Source organism: Calidris pugnax, unplaced genomic scaffold, assembly GCF_001431845.1.
Source record: "Calidris pugnax isolate Ruff unplaced genomic scaffold, ASM143184v1 scaffold44, whole genome shotgun sequence".
Lineage (NCBI taxonomy): Eukaryota > Metazoa > Chordata > Aves > Charadriiformes > Scolopacidae > Calidris > Calidris pugnax.
Window position 1 is genome coordinate 2,747,714 of NW_015094506.1, and position 24,097 is coordinate 2,771,810.

Sequence of the window (24,097 nt, forward strand, 5' to 3'; positions counted from 1 at the left end):
GCTGGAATAAAGCTCTCATCTTCCTCTCCCTTCCCAAGTCCTTTCATGATGAACATTCCCTTGAATGGCCTGCTTATTAGAATACCATAAATTGACTGAAAACCAGAAAAAATTCAGAGTCCAAATCAATTAACGTGCAAGGCTTTTCCGCTCTGTCAGCTTAAGAGATAACTATAACCTGTGCTGACAGAAGTCAGAGTCAACAGCATGCTATCCTTCACCAGACAGAATGATTCCCGGTCTTCAGGGCTCTGAAAGTAACCTAGGGAAGGCAGCTTAATCCTAAATGCCTCCGGCTCATGTGGAGCACCGGACCCTTTCATCTTCTATTCTCTGTACAGATTCCTGCCATACCGCTGGCTGCAGCACCAAGCCTCCCCCACTGCTAAGCAAAACTGAGAAAGTGGAATAGGAATGTTGCTTTCCATTGCCCTAGAGAGACACTGCAACAGCCCATTCACCTTCACTCCCAGCAGCAGACATCAGAACGCTACTGTCACCCTTTGCAATAAGGGAATAAGGCAGCAAATAACCCTAAAATGATCTCCAGGGTTCTCGCTAGCACACATATGCACATGTGAAGCAAGACACACACAAAAATCTTTCCAAACCTAGCTAAAGAGGTCAAAGCAGGCGAGTTCAAAAGCTAACTGGAAACTGTACTCAAACCCAACACATGTTCCAAAAAGTCAGCAACAAGAAATCTCAAACCAGGCAAAGAAGAGCTGGGGTAAACCTCTAGATTGTCAATTCTGCTGAGAATATTGCATAGCTAGAATTGTTCTGGAAAAGATAAACACTCCAGCAGAGCTCATAGCAACTTTCCAGTGCTAGGAAAACAGAGGCAGGGCTGCCATTCTTCAGCTTTGTACACCAAAGCAATTCTACTTTGGGATTTCTGAGTTTTAGACATCACTTGAGCAGTGGTCTGATGGAGACACCGTCTCTTTTCAAAAGGAAAGAAAATACCCTTTTAGTTAGTCACTAGTTCTGAACCACTGTCAGACCAGGGAAGGTCACCTGTCCTTGGCTGCAGAATTGCAGTTCTCTGGATATCCACTGCCACATACCGATATACCCAGCAGGGATGAAGGACAAGATGCAGGCACATGCAGTTCCAGATGGTTTAACTGTTGTCTGTAGAGCGAAAAGGACTTCTTCATTCTCTTTAAAACAACGTCAAAGAAACTGTTCCTGATTCTACGTAGAAAAGATTTAAGGAACAGTAACTCCGGTAGGCTTAAGTCAGGAGCTTGTTTAAGAAAAATATATGTTGGTACTTGAGCTGACAAGGAGTGGGGGAAGCAGAGAAGGAAGTAATAAAGGAAGTGAAACAGTGATAAGAGGTTTATGGACAGCCACACTGCCATGTATAGTATAGGCAGTGTAGCTGTCCTTGTCCATGGCAGATCCAGTCTTTGTCTGAGGGAAGTGACGTCCTATAAAGGTTCAGGTTCACAGGTTTTTTTTCCTCTGGATACAGCATTCCTTTCAGAGTAACAAATCAGAGTATAGCTACTTCTTGAAGAGTTGCCACATCTTCAACAAACTGCTATCAGTACTGTGCCACCAGTCCACTGCAGCATGTCTGCATGGCTCACTCCTCCCCACCCAGGCTTTTTACAAATACAGCTTAATCAATCCATCATGTTAGCTCTCACACGTGCTCTGCATGGCACCACACTGCAGAAACCTTTCTCAGCATTCTCCACACATAAAATTTGTTTAAAGCCTCTAACACAGGTAAGCAGAAGGAGGTTTTCTTGCTCCCTTTCCACTCTGGGCAGCTACATTGTTGTAGTCCTCCTATGCTTGGAGGTGCAAGCGGTAGTGAGGGCAGGGGGAAAGCAGAACTGATCCTAATCAGAATTTTAAAGCATGATTTTATTATATCTGGCCTTTGTTCAAAATAATGAGGCTAATGGCAACACCTAGGAGACACAAACACCTTAATCATTGCTAGTCATCAGAAAACAAAGGAGTAAGCAAATTCATACAAGCCATGCCAAATCAAACTGTCCATTATATCTTTTAAGCTTGCAAAGCATGCCTCTCCATACAATCCAGCTACAAACAGGAAGAAAAGCACAAAATACCTCCATACCTGAACATTCTCCAAGCATCCCAAACACAAGCATTCACTCTGTGAAAGACCTCTTCCCAGAAGGGGGGATATGCACAGTATATTCAGAGCTCCATATTTAAAAATCCTCAAGTGACAAATGAGCAGTAGGTAATATATGTGGTTCTTTACTTCTCATTTGTGTATAACAGGGTGTGGGGAGGATAGGTCAATCTTCTTGCTTTTGTTCATTCTGAGATAAGCTAACAAACGTATCCCTTCCAACCATGAAGATTCTGTGATTCTTTAATATTGCCTGATAGTAGGTTTTATTTTTAACTGAATAAATGTAACCAAACAAGTCATGATCAATAAAACTACCACTGACTGTCACACTTCAAAATGCAGGTTATACTGAGCGTTTCACCCAACTAGACTGTATGGCTGAATTTTAAATACTTTTGTTAAAAGCCTCCATCAACCTATACACATACTTGCCCACCTACAGCTATCATTCCACAGGCTCATCACTGAGAGGGAAAGTTCACCACCTCAGTTCTCCTTGCCTGCTTCTCTGAATTCTATGCATTCGCACCAGTCTGTTCTTTATGTCAAGTTTAGCTCTTGCCAGACTCTTTGTAAGGTTCTTCAGTCCACTAGAGCAGGAGAAAGCTATTCACCTGAACACAAAAACTGGTACCAAGTAGGTCTCAGGTGTCTGTAAGCAAGGACAGAGGGGGCAACAATGCCTTTTGATAGCAGTGAGTTGTTGTTCTCCTACAGTGTTTTGACTGCAACCTTGATTTGTGATTTCAACAAGAGTCATTATCTCAGTCAGCACTCACCTTGCATCATACTCCTGTAGGCTGTGTCTGTGATGGCATAGATATGAGGGGGCATCTCATGTCTCTTTTTGCCTTTGTACATCTCCACTATTTCTTCTGAGTATATGGGCAGGTTCTTGTAAGGATTGATTACCACACAGAAGAGGCCTGAATAGGTCTGGAAAGAAAACACCCCGGCAAAGAAAGACAGGAATTAGCAATTTTGTATACTTGCACATTTAACAATATATTTACTGGAAAAATAAACAAAAAAAAAAATCAGTCCTTTTTTAAGTGCTTCTTCCAATGACACTGTGTGGGATGTTTCCCACTAAGCAGTATTAGAATCTGAGCAACATCTGAAGTCATATCAACTTGACTAGTACTCAACCTTTCCAAGTACGCACAGAGCATCAACTGACACATTAGTCACACTGACAGCAAACTGGCCTGCTCCCTGGCTAACTCATAGTCCATTAAGACTGGCTTTTCTTCCTCAAAGTTACTATATTCAAGTCAAGTCAAGCATCCATTTCATTATATAAGGTGGGTGCTCAGCTTCTAGAAACATGCATTTTATTATGTTCTGCCTGTTTATTTTGTTTGCTATGTATCCTATCCAGTAATCGATCAACTGCAACATAATAAATTTCAAGCTGAAATAGATACTAAAAGTAAGACCAGTGTATTTCTTGGAGGTTTTCAAGGCCACTGGACAGGGCCAAATTCTGTGTTGACCCTGCTCTGAACAGGAAGTTGGATTAAATGGCCTCCTAAAGACTCTTCCAGCCTGAGTACTTTCATGATTTATAATGTAGTGAGTATAACCAGAACTAGATTCAAAACTCTAAGGTCCTTAGTGTATTATAGTTCTGAACTAGTCAATAAAGAAAACAATTCTGAAGTGTTCCATGCTCAAAAAGTCAGCAACATTTGCCAAAGTTTAGTTCTAATTCATGTCAAACAGTTAATTCATTGATCTGTGACAGAAAACCTTGATTTCTCAGTTAGTTTCCACTGGCTTAAATCTTACAGAATAATTCTAATGAAAATATCAAGCTTCTAAAAGGAAAAAAACACATTAAGATCTAAATACCTAAAAATAACCCCATAACAAATGTTTTACTTGCAAAGGGAATAGGAGGAGCTTCTTAGATATTTCCTCGATATTCTAAGAATAGCATTCCAAGCCTTGCTCCTGGGGTTTAGAGCTACCCTAGTTCTCTGTCAATTTTAGAGGCAGCTGTCTGAAACATCTGGAAAGGAGTAGCTCTCTACAGCAACTTGCAGTGCTACCAGAAGAGAGTACATTTGGCACTTTTTAGTTCTATTGCTACTATCTCTTCTATTGTTTGTTCAATGAAGAGTGCTTCAGAGCAGTAAAGAGTTCTCCACAATGAGCACAGAGAGTACTTAATCAGATTTAGCCTCTTTAGCTAGATAAAGGTAAGGATTAGACTACAGTGATCAGAAGGGTGAAAATAGCATCTACTACACAGTTTATGGCCTTATATCCAAATTTTCTACATGCTAGTTTAACAGTAAGTCTATGCAGCAGATTCAGATACAACTTTCACCCTATGTCTCACAGAAAGCAAGTTTTTTTATAGGTACTTAGGGTACCTTTTCCATAACCCAGTATAAACTATCAGGAAATGTTTCCAGACTTCTTATTTTCTTTTTTAAAATATCTGAGGAATATTTTAATAGCTTACAGAAAATAATAAATCTCTTCCTAAAATGGGAAACCATGAAAGTTGGCTAAAATCCTTTTAAGTGCAGAACCTCTAAAGTTCCAGGAAGCTAAGCTTCAGTGTGACATTCTAGTCAGGTTAGGTTTGAGGTAGTGCTTGAATCACAGAAAGGAACAATTTAAGGAGCTTCAGAAACAAATTTGGGAATGCCAGTTCCTTTTGCCTCAGCCTTAGTTCTCCATCATGTCAGATAGTACTTGTACAGCACAGAATAGTAGCTGAATGACTGGGTCATGCTCTCCTAACTTTGACTACACTATTGGAAGACAGAGTAGGACCAAAAGGTAGAAAGGAGTTGACTCAAGAGGAGCACGTTCATGGTACAGGCAACACACCTTTTTTTTATATTGACACAGAAATAATTTATATTGGAGTCAACTGAACTGTTAGAAGAAAAGCTGTAATTTTATCAGAGTTTTGGAAAATAAATGAAGAAAAACCCTCTAGGCTGCCAGTTCCAGCTGTCTGCATTAGCTACTACCTTGTCTCAAATTCCATGGCAGCAGCAACATGCATAGAGTCATCAAAAGAAGGTGCCCTATACAGTCCCTGCTTCAGCCCACAACAAAACTAACTCATTCCACAGACCAAACCTCCTTCTCCTTTGAAAATGTTAATAAAGCTAAATAAATGTCTGTTTGATGCTTTTGCGAGATTAGAAGTGAGAGCAAAAAAAAAGTGGTAGCAAATACTGTTGTAATATTCCACAATGAATGTATTTTTCTTTTCTATATTTGTGTGACTTTTTATGGCCATGTTTGCTGACAAATTAGAATTGTCAGTTTTCAAGTAAGAATGGCGTAAAGGTTTGAAAGCTGGACTGAAATACTCTTACAGATGAGAGAGGCAGTTTAGAAAACGGAAGACATTAATTTAAGTTAGAGTGATGAAGCCATGAAGCAGGTATGCAGGAAGAAGCCATTACCTTCTTCCAACATTCTGGGTGCCAGGAGAAATACCTAAGGGAAACTTCCTTGCAATATAATGATCTCAGACAGATGTGTGAGGTGATATTTTTGTCTAATAAAGAGAGGCAATTAATCATGGCTGGGATAGGCAGCTGAGTGAGACCACCATGTCACAACTGCTGGTCAAGCAGACAGATAGAATTTTACATAGGATGTAAGGTGAATTATATTGAGCAGAAGGTGCCAGCCCTACCACAGAAAAGAGTCATCTTCATCTTATTAAAGTACCAATAAAGACTTACAGGCATAAATCCTTGAATTGAACCCAAGGCTCCAACTAAAAGGCTAATCTATTATAAGCACAGCTGGCTTGGAAATCTGTACTTTGTTTCAGACATTACTATCTTAAAATAGAATTCTGGCATTACCTTTCACTAGCTATTTCAACTGACACACAGGGCAAATTGGAACTAGTTTTATTTTTCTAACTACTAGACTAGCTCTGAGGAGCTGAAAGGACCAGTAGCAGCATGGCACAAAGCTGACAGCATCAGAAAGTTTATTTTCCAGAAACTTTTAACTTCAATGAAATAACTGAACTTGTAAGGTTGAGTTTTGAGTTTAGAGTTTCACACTGCACACAAACAAGGCAGTTCAACTAAGCAGCACAGAAGCTGAAAATGATCTGATAAACCATTCAGAATAGAAAGGGTTAATACAAAAGCCAGTCTATTAGCAAGTCATCTCAGTGCAGAGCCAATCAGCACATGGAAACAGTAAATTGGTGTCAGACTCAAGCTCTTAGTGCTTGAAATGTTTGACACTCCCTGCTCAAAATTTGTCTGCACCAGCCATAAGATTTTCCTCTTCCTTTTACGGGATGGGTAGACAGAAAAATAAAATTTAAAAGAAGATTAAAAAAAAAGTCACAAAAAAACATAGCACTATGCTGTGATCTTTCCAGAGACATTTGTGCTAGAGATACATTACATGTATTCTCTTTCTTCAAGAGGATTAATGATCAACTAACAGCCCTCCAATGAAAGTATTTTAAGCCTTCTCATTAATCTTCTGACTTGCTGAGAACTGCTGACAGGTGAGATCAGTCCATTTCACAAGTGCACAGAAACACGGTTTTGGCAAGACCAAGAATCTGTAATAGAGCATTACTATGCTACATTTACTTGGGTGAAGGGTGTGGGGGATTTTATTTATTTCTTTTTTATACTTCTTACAATCCAGTTGGAAGAACTCAATTTATTACAGTCACAGATTATGTCTGAATTTTCAGAAGATATCTTGCAAGATGTGTGAAACAGCCCATTGCATAGCATGCAACAGTCTTTGAGATGCTGTTGAATTATTGTCAACAACTTATTACGTAATCTAGCAATGTTTCCTGTTCCAAAAATGTTACACATGATCTTGCACATCCTATTTCATCTCAACACCAAGATTCTTCCCTCTGAGTGTAGGTTTTGACCAAAAGTCAAAGGAGTTACTGACTACACAGAATAATTAACTGCATCACTCTCCAACCGTATCAGGTCTCAAAATTTTGACATTAAGATGGTGGTTGTCACACAATTTATATCAGCTTTGCATCCTTCAGCTGTTCTCTGACAATTTCTGCAACAGTTGTCTATATGCCTTTGTGCCACTCCAGAAGAGCAGGCTGGCACTAGCCAGGGCCAGAGTTTCTATCTTGTGTTCATCATTCTCCTTAACTTAGAATGCAACAGTTCACAAAGGTTTCTACCCAAGATGGATAGCTAGTGTGAATTCCTGCTACGTGGTGTCTTAGATATCACCAATCCATGTTAGGGCAGAAGAGGTCATCTATAGCTTGCCACATAAGATGGCTACATAAAAGTCTATATCCCTTCGAGCATGAAGAAGTAGTAAGTGTTCAAAAAAAAAATAAACCCCAAAACATACAAATAGATATTGCAGACAGTTTTTATTTGTGTTGTCTTCTCAATATGACAAGAGAGGAAGCTTTTGGGTTTTTGGCAGCACAAGAAGGGGGAAGAGGAGAAATCTAGACATGCTTTCTTCAAGGACTGTATTAATATACATGTTTAGATATGAAATTTATTCTTTAATACATTTTATTTTGATAGATGTTCTAATCTTCTGTCAAGATTTGATAGTGCCTAGAAACACTGAACATCCAGCATTTCTGCACCCCTCAGGATTCCATCTCAGGCAGTCCCATTTTAATTCTGGAAGAGGAGGCTAGTCTGAGAATAAATAAATTGAGGAACACTAATTCCTATTTTAACCAGTCACTGCACTCAAATTTTACGTTACCACCAACTTTAATCATTCATTCTATGCCTGCAGAGTATTAGTAAAGCAGAGGCTATTAAAACCAACATCTGCTGGCTAAACATAGGCCACATGAAGAGGAAAAATCAGACAGGAACTGAAGAACCAGGTCAAGGTTCCAAATTCTCCTTCCCCACCTTCCCTATTTATTGCTTTTGTTACTCAGTGAAGTAGTTGCTGCATGCTTCATTGAGTATGACCATAAGTGGTCCCATAAATGCTATCTTTGTCATTTCCACAGCAATAAGAAACAGGAATCTCTGCTCTTGTCCATTTTGGGGTGGAAAGAAAAAGAAGCATTTCCTATCTGTAAGCATAAGCAGGCCCACATGTGCCTTCTCAGTAAAACACTCAGAGATCCAGAATTTTTGTAACACAAAAAGCTTGGCATTAGCATTCTTTCCCGCTGAAGCTCCAGACATGGGAAAATGCAATTCAGATGTTAGGTATATTAGGATTGTGTTTTTATTATTATTTGGTTCAGTACAGACCAGGCTCCCTGTTTACCACTTTCCATCTGCTCTCACTTCTTGCTAAGAGAAAGTTAAGTGGCATTCAAAACATCCTGTAAACGAAGACATTAAAATGTAAAGACAGATTTACCACAGCATTCCTTGAAAGCTTCAACATTAACTCGAGAGGGATTGGCATAGTTTAGTGAAAAAATTTTAAGTAGAGGGAAGAAGCTAAGTCACATGAGAGTTGCATATAGGGGCAATGGAAGGTTAACATGCACATTTCAGAAGCAAAGTGATTACAGTTAAGTTCAGATTACTATGTAATCAAGAACTCTTACCCCAATAGAAAAGTTTACTTACATAGATCAGCCCCGAGTAGTATCTCTCCTTCAAGTTGTGAAGCACAGAAGCCTCATTCAGGCATGTCAGCTCCGCCATATCTTCCACTTTGGAGAATTTGGGGGGGTTCATCTTCTGGATGTCATCCTTATTTACTTTCACTTTCTTCCCATTCTCTGCCAGTTCCACGATGGCCTCATCTCCTACTTCTTCCTTCAGGCTAGCTGCCTCAAACCCATTCTTCTCTGATGGAACCCATACCAGCTTCTTAGCTGCCCAGTCAGCCTGAGTCAGGGGGTTATTAATGATGTTTTTGTCCACATAAAGGTACTTATCTGCGTCTCGTTGCGACATTGTGTTTTAGTATTCAGGACCTGCAAAAACAGAGGGGAAAGAAAAAAAAAAAAAATATTTTTAAAACCTCAAGTTGCCTTCCAGATTCCTAGAGGCAGACAGGCACATGCTAAGTATCCCGAGTCCCTGGTCATTAGAGCATGCCTCCCCCTCCTTTAGTTTCGTGTTAGCAAGCACTGGTAAGTTGTCAAACTTCCAGTAAGGTCAAGGTTTTGCTTGCCAAGAGGATGAAAAACAACAAACTAGCAACTAGTTAAAAAAAAAAACCTACAACAAAACATTGACCATTAAGCATTTGGAAGCTGTTATTTGGAAGAAAAGACAAAGCAGGCTACAGTGGCAAGCATCAATCAATTTATAAGATGTGCCAATAGTCTGAGTATCAGCTACTATGCCAGTAACATTCAGGTCAAGATCACTGCTCTGCTCAGTAGAGATATTAGCTCAGAAATATAATCATAAATGTTTAATCAACACTTACTTCCTAACTCCTTGTTCTGATAAGCTATGAATCAAATATCACAACTTCTTAGAAATTCCATATACCAGACTAGACAATACATGAGACGCACTTAGCTTCTAAATACACCATTGATAACCTGATGACACCAGTCAAGATCAATATTAGATACTTTCCATCACTAGCTTAGCAGCAACACCCAGCCTACCAGTCTGTATCCTTTTTTCTAAATAACGTTCAGTAGAAAATACCTCCAAGAAACTAACAGAATAAACCTGTTGTCAGGAAATCTTACAGCCAAAAATTCTCTATTGAAATTCTTTTATAAAGCTGTGGTCGGGTAGAGGAGAGAGTACCGCCCCTACAAAAGGGAGATTTAGGCAGCATGCTCAGAAAATGGCACCCTAGATTTAGTGTTTCATCAAACCAGAACACTACCAGCATGGATTTTCCAGTTTATAAGGCAGCAATTTTATTGCTGCCATTCAGAAATCTTTTCAATCAGAAGAACGAACTGCATGCGTCAAGGCTCATTAACCATGTAACAGCAGCCTCTTTACAAGGTCCCATAAACATTACTTCTTGGATCCTTCTGCACAAAGATACCAGTGTCCTCAATATATGTTTTTCATAACTTGGATAGAAGCTAGAGCTCTTTACCACCAAAAGAACAGGAAATGAAAACATCAATATTCATGTTATGGAGGACTGTCAGGCTCTACAGGGATAACTTTTCTACAGAACATGCCCATATTTACAAACCAGCCTGCAGATCAAATAGGTGAAGTCTGACTAGAGATACCACAGACAAAAAAGGTACTGAGAGCAGGACAGAAGCAGTTCAACTCCCCAAATATGCATGAGAGCAACAATAGATGTTGAGTCCCAGCATTAGCAAGCAGTGAATGAAGCCAGAAAAACATCAGCTGTAATAATGACGGGCACAAATGCCCACACCAGTCATTTGTAAGCATGTAGGGAAATTCCTTTCAACAAATGTATCACTGTAGGTGGTATGCAACTTTGTGCCAGAGACTGTATGGATAGCTGTATATTCACAGTCAAAAATTCTTTAGCAGACAAAGAGAAAATTACTCCATAAATAATGGTTTCCTTTAGCTTGAGCTTAAAATCTTTGTCTTAAGCCTTACAGGGTCACTGACACTTCCACCTCAGTCACCACAAAAGTGATTCTCAGAACAATTCCTCCTCCCTGGCTTTTCATATTTGTATTGAAATAAAATCTGAAAATCCAGATTTTAATGGGTACGCAATGAAGAGATTTGTTGCAGAGATAAGATGTAGCAATCAAGAAGCTGCCATGAAAAACATGAGCTGTCAAGAGAGTTTCAAGACCACCCTAGAGCATCTAGCCTGACAGAGTATGTAGGCAATAGAGAAGACTAACAATTCAACAAAAGATATTGAGATTTCAGGATATCGCAGAGTATCATCTGCAGGTTGTGGTCAAAGAGTTAAAAAAAAAAAAAAGGGACTGGAGGGAAGGAGGGGAAAAAGAAATAAATATTCAATTGTGTTCAGAGTTGTATCAGGTTTGGCAAGGCAACAGCTGTGCTCTACCCTCCATTACACAGTTTCCTGCCTATGCAACTCCCAGAATCTAACCAGTTGCCTTTTTTGGCTATAATCAGGCAGGACACAGAGGCAGTATGCTTCAGCTAAATTCAGTTTCATCATTTCCTGAGGAATCCTAAGTAACCAGCCATCTGAAGTGTCCTACATTACACTGAAACATATTCCTAACTGTTAAAGTACATGTATTAAATACGCCTTGGAGATTTATTCTGGGATAAAGACTAATTCTTTTTGGATAAGAAATACATAAGACCACAAGAAATCTTTCAAGGGGTATCCCCAGCCAGTTCTAGATCTGAAGAGGACTAAGGAAAGAAGATAGCTACACAGAGCTTAATCAAACTCCTCACAGGAGGAGAGCCCCAAATTATCTTGCATACAGCAAGGCTGCATTCTCCAGGCAGTACAGAATCTTTCAATAGCATCTATCCTTTTTTATTCCCAGGACTTGAAGCAACTTTCACAGTAAGAAGAGAAATAGTCTAACACAGCTATTCTAAAATCTCACCAAACACTAGCTTTTATGCCCGTACTACCAAATAGTGAGGAGATTCAAAGACGGTCCACACCTCAAACTTTAAACAGACTTGAAAATTACCCTATTGCATGGCAGCAGCAAACAGTCTTCTTATCACCATTTAAAACTAGTTTTCATATGCTCCAGAACAGAATCATCAGGTACTAGAACTAAAAAACTGGAGGAACATGCTAAGATAACATGACATTAGTGCTATTCTCGAGGCTGACTTCTAACCCACAGGGCCTCTAAACTAGCAATACCACAAACCAACCATTAATTTGCCTTCTCCACAAGAACAGTACCAGAGGAATCAGATTCAGCAAGTTTTGGAGCCCATGGGATGGAACTTCTCTTCCCAGCTTATGCTGCATTTTACTGGGCATTTCTAAAATCCCCTTAAGTGGCCAAGGAAGTGCAGTAAGTTCTTGCAGCCTTACAGCAACTCACAACGAATGCAAGTCATTACCATTTTAGGAACAAATTAGGAAGCAATTTGTTTGCCTAGTAGTTTGCATTTTGGGTGCAGATAATTATGTGGGGTGAAGACATTTATCTTTACATGGCTATTGTGCAACTGTCAGATGAGAATACCGTTAGCAATATTCTTTTTGATGCAACACTAGTCTATCGGTAAGAAGACCAAAAAATACAGAAGGAAGACAGACCATCCTTGTTTTGAGTTTAAATGCCTCCTTCCTAGTATTGTTTCCAAAAATGAAATACTACAGTCACTTCCCTGTTAACCCAGTATGCTCCCTTATTGTGGTTCGTAGCAGTCTGAGGAACAGGCTGGTCAAAGATTGCTTGTTTTCCATTATTTCAATGCCAAAAGACATTCTTTTGCCACTTAACTAACTACACAGCTGCCACGAAGATGCCATACGGTTACAGTCGAAGGCAAAGCAACCTCTACAGTCATGAACAGGACAGGACTAAGACATTGATATATATGTAGTCAAACTTTAAACAAAAATAAATTCAAGAACCCCTTACATACATCTTTCCCTGCAGATTCTTTTGAGGTGAACAAATTAAACACTGGCTTTAAGTTAAGATGCCATGCATTCCCTTTGAACTAGGCAGAATTACCCAAAACCCTCATTTGAATACAGTCATATGGACAGAAGTTTGCCTTAGGCTCCTACAATTTCATAGCCTTAAGGCTTGAATTATGAGACACTTTACACACTCCTCTCCCTACTTAAAGCATCAAGTGGTTCCCAAAAACCTGGAAACAAGCACCTTATCTGGCTTAGAAAGGTCTAAAAGCTGCCTCTGCTATAAGGTCCCTTCCTTTTGATTGAAGTGTTTTGCAACTGCTAAAAGCAAAGAACATTATCCACTTGCAATTTAATTTTCCAGAACTATTTGTATTATTCGCCCCCAATGTTTACTCTGTCAGCAGCCACAGAATTGTTTCTGGGACTGAGCCACTGCTCAATAAGATGAACTTGGGCTATGCTAAACTATTGAGGTAATGGCCAAAATAGAAATAAAACTAATATATTCGGAAGGGCATTAACAGCAACAGTTAATGCTTAACATTCACTAACAAGTATTAAAGCACTAGTGAGGAAAGCACTTCTAGTTTGAGTTATCCAAACCACCATTAAAAGTAGGGATCCTTACACTGTTTTTTTCAGGCTTCAGCCTCGTTATTAGCAAAGATGCGTTACTACATTGGAATAGATTGCTTTCTCCACAAACCATCCCCCTATTTTAATGAATTATGATAAGTTTGTGAAATATTGGGCTACAGAGAACATAAAAGAGCCAGATACACGTACTATATACTTGCTGGTTCAGATCACTGTTTCAGAACTTTGCTATAAGACTATGAGCTACGTGGATAATTACCAGAAGTTTTCTTCTGCTTCAGATCCCCCAGTAAGGCACCGCGATAAAACCTTTCTGTGATTTCACATGGCATAATCCCCCTGCATGGTTTGCTTGGTGGCCCTTATACTAGCAGTGTTAAGAGAAACTACCTTTAAGATCAGGGTGACAAAAAGAATGAAGAGTAAATGTGAAATGCATTTAGACTAAACCAAGTTCATTTCCCTTTGTTTATACAGCTCACATTTTAAAAATATTTCAGGAACACAATTCTCAGGCCATTTTCCAAATGGGCTTACCTTTAGCAGGTTGTGAGAGAATGGCACATAAAACAAAAGGCCCTTTCACAGAGCAAAAGGAATGTACACCATTTCTGCAGGCAAGACAAGACTTTTACACTAGAAAATTACAGCCCTACTGGCCACTTACAGTCCCATTTCAGTTACAACTAAATTGTCCTCGGTGAAGAAACTTGATTCTTTGTTAATAGACAGCATTTAAGAAATAATTTGACTTTGAGAAGCGGCTAATGATTCAAACTAAGTTTGGTCAGTAGCATTCATATGAGGGGAATCCTTGTTAAGGATACAAACTGAACAGCTAATACTTGCATGATTTTTGCAAACTCAACTATTTCACTTTCCCCAGCCAGCTGAATACAGTTCATCAAATCAACAGAAACAGTTGTATTAAGTGCACCTAGAAAGTACAGCAAATAAACTTAGTGGTCAGACTGCCTACAGTGACTGTGAACCAGCAACATTAAAAACCAAAACCTAACCCACCAAAAAAACCTCCTATAATTCCCCTGTATTCAGTAAGAAACTGCTCAGATCTCATCTGCTTAGGACGTACTAGGCTGACACTTCACAGCTCCACGTGCCAGGATGTTTATGGGAAAGAAAACTGTGAAGTCTGCTAGAACAAACTGCTCCAATTTGTAAGTAACACATATAAAAACTGAAGTCTGAATCACCAAGGGTGAGAAATTAATTGTAGAGGGGCAGGGGGAGAGGAAGGGAAGTGGAAAAAGCTGGCAGGAAGCTGAACTGATGGACTGGTTATATTTGCTTGTTTCTCAAGTTCAGTATATTGTGACATACCAGTGCCTGATGCTTCAAACCCAACTCAAGGAAGACGAATTTCAGTTATCCCACTAGAGAATACATGAGGTAAGTACACGAGTTTGCAATTAGTACTCCCTCACTGATAGCCCCCTGAGCTGAAGGCATTCAGCTACACTTAGCCTTTTTGTTCAGAATGTCACGCTGCCACGCAAACTCATTTCTTCTAGTTCAGCTTTATTTGGGATTCATAATGATTGCTATTAGGCTTACTGTAGCTCACTGCTTTCCTCTCTAGTCACAGTCTGACGCACACAATACATTGTTGAAAGATTTATTTCACAACTGGAATGCAGATTGCTGGCAATTATTGTTGCATATTCAGTTTGACTGTAGTGCTGCCCAGACTTGCCAGCTACCGTGTTTATTACTGTAAGTTAAACGCAAGGGAGAGCACTAAAGTGCCTTCTCTGTATGCACAGGGCTCCAAGAAGCAAGGAAGAATCTACTTATCTAATGTATAAATGACATCCTTATTACACAGAAGTGATCTACTGACCAGGATACATGTAGGACAGAAGTTGAAGGTATCTGACATGTATCCTCAGACCAACAAACATGGAATAAATGTTTCTCGGCCTCTGTGAGTCCAGCTCTTTGGCTGTCAAGCATCACTTTCTGGTATGTGTGAAGCAGCACTTGCATATTCTACTGTAACAGCTGACATAGGAGGTTTGCTCTGTGAAGCTGGGACTTTCCATGGCAAATGGCAAAGGCCACAAAGCCATACACAAGCAAGACGTTGTCCTTACATGCCACTTAGTAGTCACCTTTTCTCTCCACTGGATTGAAACGAATGGCAAGGTCAGGAGAACAGAAACTACCAGCACAGAACGTGCAGTTGTAACACAAATGAATGCCCATCTGAAAAGGCTAGTTTTGGATAGAAGTAGTAAAAACAGGATAGCTCAGGCTTCACCACGGGCTATACAAGCACAAAAACAATCTTGGGCAACCACACTGCATACCATAAAGAAATTAACCACTGTCAGTTATGAGCAAATATGGCCAGGCACAGCTTCCCTAAGTAAATGCTAGGGAGACTATGCTTGCCCCTATTTTAATTGCACCCTTTCAGTTCAGTGAGACACAAAGACACATTACGATGTACATGGCACCAATAAAGTTAATCAGTGCTATGAAGCCTGTGCACATTGTTCAAACACACCAAACACTGGTTTAGGGAGGGGGAGGGTAGCCTTCTGTTGATTTCCAGTCCAGTCTTTAGCATGACAAAGCCAGGCTGGCTGCCACCCAACCCCATTCACTTTGAATAAATATTCAAAGTTTACAATCCTGCATAATACACTTTCTGCAACTGTTGTTTCTCATTAGTGCGCGTACAGTACATGCCTTCTCAGCAGAGGAGAGAATTCCTCTTCCAGAGACAGTGTGCCCACAAGGAAAACATTCCAGGGGGAGAATACATTCTTCGTGACCACTCAGCAAAGTAATCCCACTTAAGGAGACAGCTGTAGTTCAGAAAACTGCAGCCCATCCCTGCTGTTCAAGCTGTTTTGCTGGAAGACTTGTTTTCAGGAGGCATAATGGACTGCGAAAGTTCTGATCAGGCATGCAGAATTCCCTACGGACATTGCATGAGAGGGGGTGGAAGAGCTTGAAAAGTTTCAGCCTGTCCTTGTTATCTCAGGGTCACTTTTCAACCCTTCCCCAATATACTGATTTAAGGCTAAAAAGATATCTGCCAAGAACTCTCTGGGGTACTGAAGTGTCAATCAGCACTCCCTATCATCTTTGTCAACTCCAGGTCCCAGTTCATCACAAGAGGGAACAAGGAGTAAAACAATTATACCCAAATACAGGGAAAAAAAATAATACAGTTCTGGTTCAGCCTTTTAGATACAAATATTTAGCATGCCCGTGGCTAACAAAGTCATCTTACAGGAGCAATTATTCTTCCTTAGGTTAACTGAGAACTTGCTTTGATCTCAGCATCAATAATACTAATTTTCCTTCCAGCTCATATTGGAAAGAACCAAGAAACAGTGCAAATATGTCTGGCAAACCATTTTATAAAAGGTTATTTTTATATTGCAGCAGGGAACCACATTTCTCTAGACATTCACAGCTCAACCTACTGTGCCAAACTATGACCGTGTACAAACAGCATTCTGCTGTATCTCGTACTGTTATTCTTCTTTTAAATAGTTCTGCTCCACCGTTAACAGCAGCTATGGAGATAGCAGGCAAAAACCCTGGCAGAACACCTTCATAGGGTTCAAGTTTGACTCTTAACTATTCTAGCTAGACATAGGGATTCCTTAAGAGGACCTACATCTGTTTACGAGGGTGATCTTGGAGGTGGGAGGCAGAAGAGAATGACTCTCTCTGGAGATTAGAACAACAGCAATTCCTACACTGAAGGAAAAACTACATAGTCTTAAGCTCCAGGATATATACGGAGGTTGAAAACAACCTCACAGACCATAAATATCAAGTTCAAGATGGTCTGAAAAACTTTGAAACACTCTGATTGCGACATTTCCTTATTGCGCTCAAGGTCTTGCACAGCTTCATGGCTCCTTACTTAGCTATCTGTTATAACCAATGTTCTGGAGAAGGCCTCTGGTGCAGCAGAGCACAAAAGTAATGCTTGCCTGCTCTGTACACCTCAGCCTCATGCTCGTTTTCTACTTAGCTTGTTCCTTTCCTGACCTGTGCTTTCTTCCCTAAACGCCAAATCTATCAATCTCTAAAAAGGAACAGCATTAGGAATCTCTTATTTTAGAATTCCCCTAACCTTGCCCTTCTGTCTAGATCTCTTGAAGCACTGATTTTGTATTAAAGGAGAAGAAATGACTCACCTTTCAATATGAAATGAGTAAAAGCAAGGGCACTTGAAGTAGGAACCTAGTCTGAACTCTTACAATCATGGCTATATGGCATATAAGTTTTTCTCTATTCTGGCATTACAGGAAAAGACTTTTTGGAAAAAAAGAAAATTATCCCCTTCTGACATGAAACTGACATAAATAAGAGGCAGCAAATAAAATCTGGAAATTTCCAACAAAGTTTTGTTTTCTGGCATAACAGGATAAAAACACAACATGAGGAAATAGTGACCATAGAGTAGCAGAAGTGTTTCATATGTTTCCACCATAATTAACAACATTCTCTACAAGCATATACACTATAGTGCTGTGACAGTGAGACACTGGAAGCAGAGAAGCTGTGGATGCCCCATCCCTGGAAGTGTTCAAGGCCAGGCTGGATGGGGCTTTGAGCAACCTGGTCTGGTGGGAGGTGTCCCTGCCCATGGCAGGGGGTTGAACTCGATCTTTAAGGTCCCTTCCAACGCGAACCATTCTATGATTCTATGATATTCTTCTCCTTATCTATGCAAGGAGGAGCTGAACCATTACTACAGTTGTATTTTTTCCTACATCAAGTTTTTAAGGCATTAAAGAACTAAAATCTAGTAATTCTGCCCATTAGGAAAAAAAATCAGAATTTGCCATGTAAAAAGTTTAACTCCCACTGTGTAGAAGATGATAAACTGACTGTGCACACGTGTCAGTGCTAAGCAGATGATATGTAGGTACATAATTTTTAGAAGTTCTACCACTGTCTAATAAATTGGCAATCCCTTTTTCAAAGAAAAATTATGACTAATACCTTTTCCTCATCACATTGGTGTGCTCTCATTCTACATTTCCCATCATGTACTGCATTGAACTGCAAGCTCAAGTTCATCTACACAAAACTTTGACTTGGGAAGGGCCATTAAAACAATTCAGAATAATTTGCTGCGTAATGAAAGGTCAAAGACTTCAGTATCTGCTATAAACACTCGCACTGCAATATAACCCAGATGATAAAAAGCTAAGTGAACTGGTTTAAGTCACAAACCCTAAGTCGCATTTTTGTGCCTGTGGAGAAATCTTATTTTGTACTTATGCTCCCCTACAAAAGAATATTCCCTTTGTCAGTAAGCAGACACCTCCATTTGAAACATGACAGTTTCAAGTATCCAATTACTTAATTATTGTTGTCTACCATATACCTGTACCCATACTCCCATATCCGTTTATTTAAACAATTCTGTAAAGTCTGAAACATTTCACTTGACATCAAAGACAGAGAAAAACATCTTTATCTCTGAACAACAGTAATAAAGACATCTGAACAACATCTACGGAGAATGGAATATATTAAATGGTACTCTGCTAAACAAAATAAAATTGCATTAATACAAAAAACCCACGTTTTCCTTGGACTACTTTAGATGCATTTACAAGCAAAAAGTAACTAAAATTGCTTTTTAGATAGCTATCTTCAATAAGCAATTTATGAATTAAATTGCCTGTTTCTGGATATGTTCATCTGAAATCCATCCTTTCTGATCTCTTTCACTAATTGAATACAGCGAAAAACACAGGCACCCACCCCCGCAAAAAACCTAAACTATGGATGACATGGCCAAAACAGAAGCCAGAGAGCATTTTTCTTTATCTACATAAAGAAACCCAACCTGTCAAAAGTCCATGTAGCTCATAAACCAGTTCCAAGTGCTTAGCCAGGAACTTTCTCTTCCAGTTCACTGCTTTGACTTCAGATTTACATTCAGTATGTGTTGCTAACTTATTACATTTAAGTACCTTGTATTTGTTTGAGCATGCCTAAATCCTCTGACAGACTATCAATTTAAGAAATAAAAACACCATTAACAAATATAAATTATTTTGGGAAAAGTGTGAGTACAAATTAATTTTATCAATTCAGAGCACAGCAAGACTGGAATCTCTTGCACTAAGTGGCAAGCAGACCTACGGTATAACAGTCCCTTACAAAAAGAGCTTACTGATTAAAAATTTACCTACAAACTGATACAACAGTTGTTTTAAGTCACATTCGGAGACAAGACAGAAGCAGTTGAAAATGAATTTTTTCATTGAAATTTTGTTGTGGGTTCAAGTCAGTGTTTGCACTTTCCTTTTCTTGTATATTTAAATTAACTCTGAGCACGTCAGTAAAACTAGCTGAACTGAGTGTTGGCCCCAGACGACTTTAACCAAAGTCAAAGCTACTGCACCTCCAAGGTTGACTAAAGGACCTTAAATTCAAGTGAACTGGTGAAGTCTTGACCTTAAAAAGAAAAACACAGATTAATGTAGTCTCACCACTACAAACAAAAAAAAGGGAAGTAAACTATTACAAGTGCATGCTTGAAATTTTAGATTTTAAACAGGAAGTGAAAAAAAAAATCTGATTGCATAGGACTGTCAAAGTTGAGCTGTAAAATTTCTCTAAAACTCGTTTCTTGCAAGTTTGAATGCCTACTTTGCTTTCATTCAAATCAGAACTCCAGTTCTGTGTTGAGGCGTATATCACAATGGATTTCCTGCCGAGACTCATTAAAATGGTAGTTCTTGATGAATAGAAGTATTCATCAGTTAAGGAGACTTTATGATACAGATTTCCAAGTTAAGTTTCCCTCAACATATATTAGTTATTAGCTTGAGTTTACTGAAATCACTCATCTATGTGGTTTTATTTACTACTCTCAGTAGAGTCAGCATACATGCATTAGAAGAAATTTACATTTCTAGTCATGAAGACAAGCAGAACCCAAACCCTATGTACAAAACTCTAGAGGCATAAATTTCATTATGAGGTCATGGAGTCAAACCACAGTATGCAGAGTTATATTTCATTATACCTCTCTGCATTCAACAGCAATACATTTGTAATACTTCTGTAAGAAATAATTTGCAGCAGACAAGTATGCTAGATCAATTTTACCGTTTTCATTTTGCCACATTTAAAAAAGACATGACTTAGCAGTACTAGCTCCTGAAGTATTGTACAATGACATCAATCCCAGTTCCATTACTGGGAAATTGTAGACACTCCTGTTTCTTTAGACTTTTTAGGATGCTCAGAAAGGCAACATATTGTGCTGTAAAGTAACAGGCCAAAGGCCCGTAAGTAAAACTAGTCAACTACACTGAATATGACTGGGTTGGAGTGAGGTCAGAAGTTAAACCATTAACGTAGCCTAGAATTGCAAGACAAATCAGCATTGAGATTATTACTTCAAGCACTCAGAACAAGTTCTCACAGCCTCTAAAGAAAAAAAAAGTGAAGCGGATAAAAGATAATTAAGATGAACTTGTAAATTGATGCATTTCATTTAGTTGGACAACACCCATCTGCATTAACTTCCAGGGTAGAAGTTGCATTTGTATTTTTGTCTCATCATACTCTTATTTAAATCAGGCTGCTAGTTTCCATCTATTTCTACACTAGGAAACTCAATTAGACCCATGGTGTGCTTAAACTGAAAAGAAATTTAAGGTACAAGGTCACCAAGCCACCATTAGGCTAGAGCAATTGCCAGCAAAAACAATGCCGCTGTAGGCAATCCTATGCTATTATAGTTTTCTCCCAACCCACAGAAGACTTAACGTCAGACACACAATTTCTCTACTTAACATGCAAACAGCTGTGCCTCAATTATAAACTAAGAAAACAAAGGCTAATAAGGTACTTATACGAGAAATCAAAGATAAAAATGGATGTTAGAGGGCACTGAATGCATTATCAAGTCAAACAAACAAAACCATATTAAATCACACAGTCAGGATTAAAGTTTTGGACACTAATTTCTGGCCTCTAAAACACACTTTAGTCATCAGTTAACTTCAGCACATTACCCAATAACCTGAAGTTACCACACAAGAAAACAGATGTAGTACACAGGAGTGGGGGATAAAACAACCTTAACTTTGACTTCCCCTTTCGGCAAACGTCGCATTAACCAGATAGGTTCCTGCACCTCCAGGGCATCCACTTATAAACTCACCCTATTATAGTCACAGCAATTCATAAGTGATATAAATCTGGGCAAGACACAGGCCTAGGGATGGAGGTGGGAGCAGAAGATTCAGCCGAATAAGCTCAGAAATCACAATACTTATGATATGTGTCGTGTCCCATCTGTTCAGTATCCTGGAGATTAACAGAACAACGCCTGAATTTTTGGGTGCAGACAGACTACTTTAATCTCTCAGTACAACCAAAGTACATTTTCATGTATTTAGCATCCAAACCAATACACACACACTGCCTTGTACCTGCATATAAACAGTCTGACAGAGGACTAACCTGTGAATTATTGGTTATTATAAACATTTAGTACATCATTTCTAAAGACCTGCCAAGATAATAATGGTTCAAGTTTTCAAGATAGTTTGTTGCAGTGGTAAATTTAAGTCTTAGCATTTGTAGTAGAAATATTTGCAGTGCAAAGTAGTGTTGCAAAGAGATTTAAGTGACTGTGGCACCTGACTCCACCAGACAGTTTTCAACTCAAACATGAGTATTAGAGCTACCACCCATTATACAGTTTGAACACTCTCCAACATTTTTCATAATATCAAAATAATGTGCTGAACAACACAGATTATTTCAGCCTCCTAAGTGAGAAATGCTTCAAGTATCTTTCCTACAACTTTACTAGACAATTAATTTTATTCTTTTTTTTTATTATTACTATTACTAATTCACTTAAAAGATTGCGGTGTAGCTCTCATAACCTATTTGTCTTCATAAAACGTTCTGAAGCATAACAAAATCCACCTAGAGGAAATAACAACAAAAAAAGCTTATTCTTTCTTTTTATCTTCAGATGGCAAGTTTTTTTTTTTTTCTTACAAGAATAACTTGAAAGAAAAAAAAATAACCCCAGAACCACGGTAGGAATATCCTAACAATCTATGCAAACAAAGTCCAATAAAAGACCTTCAGTTTCTACACCTATTCTTCTGGGACAGACAGGACCTGGCTATTCAGTCTTCCTGTTTATACAGAAACAGCCACACGCCACCCGGCAGAGGTCGAAGTCTTCTCCAGAGAACTTTCAAAATCAGATCTTGGCTATACAAGTGTCCGATAGATGACATCGTACTACAAAAAGAATCCCATAACTCACCAGCTCAGTGCTGGTCATACTCACTTTAAGGTTCCAGGCCAGCAAATATGAGAAGCTCAGACCCACATTTCTAACTACTTAGAGTTACAGAAAATTTTGCCTGTCCAGCTCCAGAAAGACAGCGCACACACTATGAATAATTGCAACAAATAAAGCTATCAAGGTGGTGAACACGTCAATTTGAACAGTTCCACCTGACATGGAGCTTCACGGAACTGTTGCATGATTTCACTCTAGTTATTTTCACAAGGTCAGATTAGCAGCACAATCTTGTGTTTATACAGTTTTGACAATTGTGATTAACAACTTCAAAACTCTTTTATGCTAAAGGCAGCTCCACTTACATTTATCAATTGCTTCCCCCTCATTACAACTTTCTAGTTAACAAAAATATTTGCTTATCTCATTTAAACTCTGGGAGAGAGCGCTACAGTTGCAGACAGTGCATCTATGAGTCAATACATATCTGTACCCTGATTTGCCATTTTTACTGGAATGCCACGGATAAGTGAACTTAGTCACATTTTTACCTAGTGACTAATTTCAAAAGCATCTTTACACAAGCAGTAACTGATTAGAGCACTGTTACTTTGGAGTTAAAAGTTTACCATATCTAGGCTTATGGACAGGAGATGTATATGAGTTACGGACATGCAATTTAATCTTTCAAGCTATGGTTCAACAGTCTCCATGCAAATTAGCTTATATTTCTTTATAGTGTAGGGCAGAGGCGCAGAAATCATAGTCTGCAGGCCAAAGTCCATCTACCACAATATCTCTTCAAGTTTGAAGCACAAATTTCTTATGCAGCGCTCAAGAGATTACCCTGCTTAGGACAGACCTGCTCACTTAGAAAAAAGCTTAGGCTCTTAGTCCACTCTGATGGAGTGCAGCTCAGGACATCACGACATAGGATACAGAAGTAAAACCTATAGAAGAAGAAAGATGAAGAGCACAAACAGTGTTTCAAGAGAAAAAAAAAAAAAAAGAAGGAACCACAAGGAGGGGGAAGAGGGGGAATTTAATAGCCACTGCATGAAGAGCTTCCCAACCAATACAGTTTACTACTGAAAAAATCCACTTTACTACCAGAAGTATGATATTGCTTTAAAATTTATTTCACTCTCTGTTTAGGCAAATTAGGAGCAACCCTTATTAAGCCCACTGGGTACACTCCACCCTCGGGGGCTATGAAACTTGCTACTTTCCACACCCACTGGAGCCAGGCTGGTAAGGGTATCGCTAAAAGCCGGAGAACTTTTCCTTCTCGCTTGGAGGTGATGCCTGAAAGCATGAGCTATCTGTAAGAGGTTGTTTTTTGGTTGGTTTTTTTTTTTTCCTGCAAGCTTCATCTTGCCCTGTCCCTCCCTCCTCCCTCTCTCCTGGCTTCGCTGCACAGCCCAAACTCGAACGAGGAAGTCGAGATCTGAGGGCGGAAGCCAAGCCCAGCGCAATGTCTGCAAGGAGGATTGTCAGCCCGTGACTCAGGCTACAGCCCTGACAGCTGCCAAACGGTCCCATTTCCCCCTGCCCGTTACTTCCAAAGGACGGACACGGGAAGGCGAGGGAGCAGAGAA

The 24,097-nt window shown here is 39.3% G+C and overlaps 1 protein-coding gene across 2 annotated transcripts in view; it reads right to left on the reverse strand.

Moving 5' to 3' along the window:
• The window catches only part of MYH9 (myosin, heavy chain 9, non-muscle), a 70,332-nt gene that overhangs the window by 45,942 nt on the left and 293 nt on the right, over positions 1 to 24,097 (reverse strand). Inside the window, exons 1-3 of one of the 2 annotated variants that reach the window (XM_014963669.1) lie at positions 23,362 to 23,438; positions 8,698 to 9,050; positions 2,908 to 3,064 (exon numbers count right to left, since the gene is read on the reverse strand). In XM_014963669.1, the coding sequence (XP_014819155.1) occupies positions 2,908 to 3,064; positions 8,698 to 9,030 (490 nt within the window). In that variant the 5' untranslated portion in view covers positions 9,031 to 9,050; positions 23,362 to 23,438. Of the gene's footprint in view, positions 1 to 2,907; positions 3,065 to 8,697; positions 9,051 to 23,361; positions 23,439 to 24,097 lie in introns of those variants that run through there. The other variant, XM_014963668.1, reaches the window with a different exon arrangement.